This window comes from Leptodactylus fuscus, chromosome 4 (genome assembly GCF_031893055.1).
Source record: "Leptodactylus fuscus isolate aLepFus1 chromosome 4, aLepFus1.hap2, whole genome shotgun sequence".
In the NCBI taxonomy this organism is placed as follows: domain Eukaryota; kingdom Metazoa; phylum Chordata; class Amphibia; order Anura; family Leptodactylidae; genus Leptodactylus; species Leptodactylus fuscus.
Genome location: NC_134268.1, coordinates 177,666,453 through 177,674,461, shown reverse-complemented (window position 1 = coordinate 177,674,461; position 8,009 = coordinate 177,666,453). Strand labels below are relative to the sequence as shown.

General features: G+C 41.1%; 1 protein-coding gene across 1 annotated transcript; it reads right to left on the bottom strand.

The window, feature by feature from the left end:
- Nucleotides 1–1,760: 1,760 nt before the first annotated feature.
- On the bottom strand, nt 1,761–2,945 carry HOXA1 (homeobox A1). Its single transcript, XM_075269831.1, has 2 exons — nt 2,336–2,945; nt 1,761–2,116 (listed from the first exon to the last, which is right to left on the bottom strand). Exons 1-2 carry the CDS (start codon nt 2,943–2,945, stop codon nt 1,761–1,763), a joined length of 966 nt encoding a protein of 321 aa, XP_075125932.1.
- Between the last annotated feature and the right edge of the window lie 5,064 nt (nt 2,946–8,009).

The window sequence follows — 8,009 nt, the reverse complement described above, 5'->3', positions numbered from 1 at the left end:
AATATATAACAATGGTGCTCATGGATTCTGATGAGGAGGATGATGGTAACTACTGTCAATGTTAATGTTATTTATTTGAGATTTATTGATGATATTCAATGTTTCACCACAATTTAGAGACATAGTAGGAGTCCATTGAGTGCGAGTGAATGTGGATTGACCCAATCTCTCTAGGAAATCCGTTATGTAATACAATGTTCGTCCTTTCTGTGACCTCTCTCTTTGTGATGTGTTGTGTTTTTTCCCATGTTCTTGTTCTGGATTTACAAGGTAAGTCTTGCTATCATTACCATGAAGTGAATGGCTCCTTACAGGTTAAATTATAGCTTCCTTTGAAGTAGTCTTCTGATCCTCCTGTGCTGCACAAGTGCTGCTGTCTTTAGATATGACTTCAGATAGGGGGAACCAGTTTGTTGTTATGTTAATGATATTTAACACATTAAAGTACAGTAAAGAATGAAGACTTCAGATTAGTAAAACCTACTGCTACTAACAAAGGAGAGTGGAAGGAGAAACAAGGAGCTGCCTTCAGATTTTCTTTGAACTCAGCAGCAACCATTATAAATTTCGTTACTTCTTAGCAGAATTTACAGAATTCTGTAAATATTTGGAAATATTAATTTCGTTTATACAATTTAAGAGTGAATAAATGTATCAAAATTGACTTGCTTATACAACATGAGTTGAAAAGACCCTCTAAATGAAGAACCCATGTGAGAACCAATGTTGAAATGGTTTGATGTGAGGAAAGACTGGCTGAAGACAAGTTGTACATTTTTGTCAGTCTTCTCTGTTTACACATGTCAGCATTCAACTCAAGGTGAAAAGTTCACCAGTTCTTGACCCAAGATGTTCCCCCAAGGTGTCACTTGAAGAGAATCTGTACAAATAGAAACTTTCTGAAACTGTCTTTAGTTTATAGCTGATAACTTGCTACATTGTGACTGCTCTATACATCAAAAATCATGAAAATAATCAGAAGAATTAGACAGAATTATGGCACTTTAAAAACTTTATTCGTTCTCAGCTCCCCTCATTTTAACACCCTGTACCCCGAATATTACACATATCCAATGTCCATCATTTTCTGTATCGAAATATAATTAATCACATATTACAACTGATAAAACTCAGTGTAGATCGGGCAGAGCCGATCATTCTTCATCGTGCACAGACTCATACAGGAATCACATCATATACATAGTATTTGGCCAAAGACAATATACAGAGATTCAAGGAATTAATCTAGGACGAAGAAACTAAATGTACAGACACAAGTTATAGAAACTTGGGGAAGAATACAGTGGGGAGGGGGGTTTGTTTTGTGCCGACATTTACCTGATCATCTCCCCCAGTCACAAAAATCCATTATTATTCATTAGAATTGATACAAAATGTCTTCAAGATAAATCTCTGCAGGAAATATTTACAATCTGACACATAAACAAGTAACACACTTAAATTAATAAGTCTTTCTATTTGTAAACTTCTTTGGTTTCTCTATAGTGCATGACTTCTGGAAGAAGTAACTGGTACCCAAGTGGCACCAAGCAGGTGGACAGACAGATCTCCAGTGATATGACCAGGGGCTCAGACCTGGTATTCATTAGAATACGTGCCAATACTGAGAACACAGTCTTTGGTTCACAGGCTCAGATGCCAAATGGTTTGAGAAGACTTTGTGCAAACAAAACATTGATGCCAGTGGCATTCACATAGATAGAACCAGGCTCGTGTAGTCATTGACAGCATTTGGGGGTTCAGTTGGTGCTATTGAGGTGATCTGAAGTAGAAGAAGCAGGAGATGGGGCACAGGGTGAGGGACTGGATTTATCTGACATCTCCTCTGACTTCTCATCACTTCCTGTGCTGGCTGAAGGGGATATGGGCAGAAGACCCTCTTTCTCTCTCTTCTTCTGTTTCATCCTTCTGTTCTGGAACCAGATTTTCACCTGGGTTTCATTAAGCTGTAAGGCAGCTGCTATCTCCACCCTTCGGGCTCTGGTCAGATACTTGTTGAAATGAAATTCCTTCTCCAATTCTGTCAGCTGTTTAGTGGTAAAATTGGTTCTGACTGTGTTGGGCTGCCCTGCATAGCCATACTCTCCAGCTTTACCTGTAATACATAAGCACAGATTAGATGGGGTTAACACATGGGCCAGTTTGTTACTCAAGCTCTACAGGAAAAACAAACAATTATTTATTGTTATTATGTTTCAGATATGATTACAGTACTTTTATACAAGTAAATGTCTTCAATATAAATACGATGTATACAATACATATGGCAGTTGTGACAGTCACAGCAATGGCAGTGCCCAGGGGTACAGTTTACCTGTCTTTGGAGGGTTTCTCTTCACTTTCATCCAGTCAAAGGTCTGTGTTGGAGGAGAAGCTTCTGCTGAAGGTGATCGACATACTTCCTGGTGGCTGATATGGAGACTGTTCACATTATTAGTGTATCCTGCCATGGCCAGGTTCTGCTGCTCTGCTCCATAGGAGTGGTGCAGGTAGTGAGCCGAGCCTGAGCCCTCCACATAGCTCTGGTGCTGATGGTGCTGCTGGACCACACTAGAGGCCAGGTTACCAGTATACACAGCACTAGGGAAGCCTGCACTGACATCTGCCTCCTGGTTTATGGGGAAGTGGGAATAGCTGGCACTGAAGTTCTGGATGCCATAGCCTGCAGCACAGCTGGGGTGTGAGTAGGACATGCCCAGGTTGCTGTGGCTCTGGAAGGCTCCTGCTTGGTGAGGATGATGATGGTGATGAGAACTTATTTGGACCCCCCTTCCAACCATAAAGCGATCATCGTTGTTGCAGCTGTTGGCACTGACTGCGCAGGACTGGAAAGTTGTAAGTCCATGGTCAGGGTGGAAGGCTCTGGGCTCTCCGCTCACCAGGCTGGGGTAATCCAGGAAGGAGCTCATTCTGGCATAGTCCATCTATCACTGACTGATGGTGTCTTTACTGTCCAGGCTGACTGTGCCAACTTTCTCACTTCCTCCATAGGGCCAGCAGCAGAGCAGGAGATGAATGTGCAGGCAAGTGGCGTCACGTGAGCGCCTCAGCCAATAGGAGCGCAGCCTGATAAAGTTTCACTGCTCAGCCTAGTGATGGATCGCTGAGAGCCGGGCAAGAGCTGATCTATCACAGACACAGCCCGACTACAGCGGCGCTCCGGACTGCCGGGTCTATCAGCGTCCACACACCACACAGGACAGCAGCGACTACACACGGCACCCGGAGATCAGCGGCGGCACACGGCACCCGGAGATCAGCGGCGGCACACGGCACCCGGAGATCAGCGGCGACACACAGCACCCGGAGATCAGCGGCGACACACAGCACCCGGCACCCGAGATCAGCGGCGACACACAGCACATGGCACCCGGAGATCAGCGGCGACACACAGCAGACACCTGACATCACATACACTACACTGTATAAAGAGGCCAGAAGATCAGCGGCACACTGGCTGGGAGATAGGTGTGAACATAGCACATACATCGACCCGACTACATGGAGCCAGGCAGAGACTGCACAGGTAAGTGTCCCATCTTACTTATTATACTACTTATATGATGGCTCTATTCTCTACAGTACTGTACACTGTAGTATATACCTATATTGGGTGATGACTGGTCCAGTAATATAGTGTTACATGTATATATAGTATACAGCAGTAATGTTCATGTTATATATACTCCAGGCTGCAATATGCATGGACAGGATAGTAAAAACTACAATGTTCTTTATGAATGGATGTGTACAAATGTAGTGTAATCCAGGCAGCTGTATACTACTGTATACTGTATTTGTGTGCATGTGTGTATACTGTAGATGTATACATGAGTGTATACTGTAGGTGTGTACATGTGTGTATACTGGATTTGTGTATACTGTAGGTATGTATAGTGTGGGTGTGCATAGTGTATGAGTGTATACTGTAGGTATGTATACTGTAGGTATATATAATGTGGGTGTGCATAGTGTATGAGTGTATACTGTAGGTATGTATAGTGTGGGTGTGCATAGTGTATGAGTGTATACTGTAGGTATGTATAGTGTGGGTGTGCATAGTGTATGAGTGTAGACCTCCTTCTCTCCCTGACTGTAATATCCCTCTATTATATTTCTCCCTCTCTTCTATGTATCTCTTTCTTTCTTTGTGTCCCCTCTTACAGACTATTGGATGATGACTATATACCATATATGATTACACATATACAGACAGTATATACCTGTGTAGTGCTGATACTGTGATGCCATGAGCAGTGTTATATGTGCTCTGTGTGTTCTTTCTCCTTCCCTCCCTTGTCTTTCTTCTCTCTCCCTCCTCTCCCCTCTTGTCTGCCTTACTGGGGGCTGTAGCACTGGCTCTCCCTATTCTGTGTCTATGGTAATATACATACAGTGTCTGTGCTTGTACTACCTTTATAGAGTAAATTCACATGTGACTGATTTGTTGCAGAAATTTCTATAGTGACAATCGGTTCCATTCTTGTGAATGTTTTTATTTTCAGTGTCATACATATGGATTTATAGAAGCTCCATTCACATGAGTAAGACAGTTACATAAATGTGTGCAGCTAATCTGCCAGTCTTCATCCACACAATGATAATTAGTTAATTGCAGAATAATTAGGGGACTATGGTATGTGACCCTGGAATGACCCTGGTTCTTCAGTCATTAAGTCCCATTGCATGTAAAGGGTTAATCATATAATAAAAAGCAGAATCATGGGACAATATAAATGGGACAATGGAGTTGCAGCTCATGGATACAATAGTAGCAGTTACCTGTGAGATAAACCGTAGTATCTTATTATCTGTGACATCTCCAACACCCCCCCCCCCCCATTGGTTCCTAGATGACTTACATTATATCTATAGGGTTTCCTATAGGCCACCTTCACATGGTGGAGTTTTGGTCAAGTATAAGAAAAAACTAGAAGTAATTAAACATAGTAAAAGATAATAAAACATATATTCTTATGTATTATTTTCTGAATCCATGCCTTCCCTGTTTTGACTTAAAATCGTAAAATGTTGAACAGATTCGTACTATGTGAAAGTGTTTGCGGGAAAAGAACACTGCAGAAAATGCAACATTTAAAAAAAAAACTCAATATGTTAATTTTACCTTTAAAAATTATTATATATGGGGGGAGACAACAATGTGAAATGCAGTGAAAATCTATTTTTTTGGAATTTTCTGACACATTTATTTACTTGCATTTCATCACCTGTGGCCCTCACCCCCAAAGGCCACTTTCACACAGTCAGTATTTGGTCAGCGTTTTGCGTCAAGATTTGCAAGCCAAAGCTAGAAGTAGAACCTATATAGAGAAAAAGTATAATGGAAAGATTTGTTACTCTTCAAGTCTGCTTCTGGTTTTGGCTTACAAATACTGATCAAATACTGACCATATGAAAGTGACCTTATATACATAAAAAGCAACAGGCTCCAAAAACAACATTATATCGTGCTGAACATAAGTTTTCTATTTTCAGATTTTTACTTGTATCCCATAGGCAGTATTTTAGGTTCTGTTCGCACTTTGGAAGAGTCTGTGCTGTGCAATGTAGGCTCACGTATGACAGGTGAGACCTGAGACAGAATTACCTGTTGTAATAAATACGTGACATGCAGTATTTGGGACATCCCCATACTAAACTATTGATGGTGACTGATCCTAATTATTTGTATAGGACAAACTGCAATCAAAGTGCATCAAATTCCAAAAATTCCATTCCATTAATCAATAACCTGTGGATTTTTTATAATTCCTATGAAATATACTAGGAAAGAGTCATGTATAAAGTCTGAGAGGCGGAGTGGCATGCCCGTCTCGAAAAGGACATAACGCCTGCTGTATTCCCCGCCATAGCACACACCTGTTTGAGAATACAGTCTACCTTATAGATCATTAGCAGTATGGCGGATAAGGTTTGTTTTGAGGAAACTTCATATAGTTATGCCAGATGCCATTTTGGCAATGCGATCATGCTTGGTACTTGGTGTAATTTTCTATGAGATTTTCCCACATTGAAATCACAACAAGTTATTAAATATCTAAATATCTATGTTTGTGTAATGACAGTCACCTCTATTACAAAATTGTCTGACCTCTGTATAAGCAATGCCGCCCCTGCTACCTCTTGTGTCACCCCCTCTACCTCATAGATTGTAAGCTCTTGCGAGCAGGGCCCTCAGTCCCATTGTCACCCAGCAACTCCTTCACCCCCAGTATGCCACAACCATGACTTAATGTCCACCAGTGTTTTACTAGCAATCGCGGTCATGATGGGCTAGGGGTCGAAGGGCAACTCCATTCACAAACATTGGTGAAAGAGTTGCAGGTGGACCTAGCGATTTTTGGTTGCGCAACTGGAGTCATGGTCAAAATTTCCATGTAACCCTAGCCGAAACCCCCTGACTTCTGCATTTTCAAAATTTTGCACTTCCAACTTTTTTGATTTGTAACCGCAAATCATTGAGACCACAATGAATTTCGGTACTTTTTCATTGCACTTTTTACATGCTTTTACTGAGGCAGGAGAATGGCTTAACTAATCAGAAAGTGATATGGCTTAAAATACACAAAATTGCAAAAAAAAATAAATCCCAAAATTGCAACTGCCTTACTCTGCAAAATGTTGCAAAGTAAGCCAGCTGATAAGTGACTTGGCAGTCTAAATATGCACTACAGTTGTCATCCCAAATCAGTCAATTTAGTCTAGTCCAAAGCTATCCAACTACCCCCACCCCATAATTTATACCCAAGCAGTGGGTGTGCACTGAACTTGGAAAGGGGAGAAGGCTGCTGACAGATACTTCTGGTAGTGACCTATCAATCCAATGATAAAAGGATCAGGCAGTTCAAATCCAACTGCCCAATCCTTATCCCCTCTGAAATCTGCCATTGGAGGACAGTCAGGAGGCCCCCTTACACATTAGAAGGTCAGGTGGTTCTATCAAAATTGTTACGGTCAGCCAAAACACCACCCTGCCAATTTTTACAATGCCAGACACAGTCCTATGACAAGGAGAATGGTATCACCCATTAGTCAATGTATTCATGTATTTCCAGTAGGAACAATTGAATGATAGAGGGCATAATTATGAGAACAATAAACTCCAGAATAATTCATGGGTAATACAACAATGGCAATGGGCCTCTCTCCGCCCATCAGAGGTGCATGGGAGACAGCCGAATATGATGCTCAACAATGTTTCCATAAGTCCCAACCTGGTGGTCAATAGAATAAGCTTTATATTACCACTGTGTACTCTTTGAGTATATATGTATTGATGCTAAATTGCTCCACAATGTTAATACATGAGGATCCATTCCACATTTGTTTCTTGGGTGGTGTTATGTTCTTATCTATATATTTATAGGTCCATGAACTTTTAATAGCTATAAATGTTTATGTAAGAATATCTATGGAGGACAAAGTGTCCTGTCAAAAAATACACTAAAAATAATCATGGAATTTATTAAGACAAGCGTTCTGTACGCCAGTCTTGATCAATTCCCTCACCGACACTAACTGCACTGTAATTATAGATGATTTGCATAGATTTCAGTGCGCCAAAATTGAAATCTACACCAATCAGAAACTGGCAAAGATTTCAGGTATAACACAAACCAAATTTATGGCATGAGTTGTAGTAAACGTGCTGGGCCAAGGCATCCCCAACCAAGCCTGTCTTGGGGCACAGGAGGAACAACATTGCACATTTATGGTGCAAGAAAGGGTCACGTGCCAGAAAACTGGCATACATCAGTCAGTAAATTCCCCCCTTTGTGCTTTATGTCTCATCCACACTTCTGCATATGATGAGTATTTTGCATCTATACTTGTAAGCCCAATTCTTGGTTCTGGAACAGCAGAAAGTATGATGGAAATATTTGTATCTCTTCTGTGTTCTGGAACTATTCTATTGTGCCGAATTTATTATATTCATGTACCATAGTCATGTCCCTTTTCTCAAAACT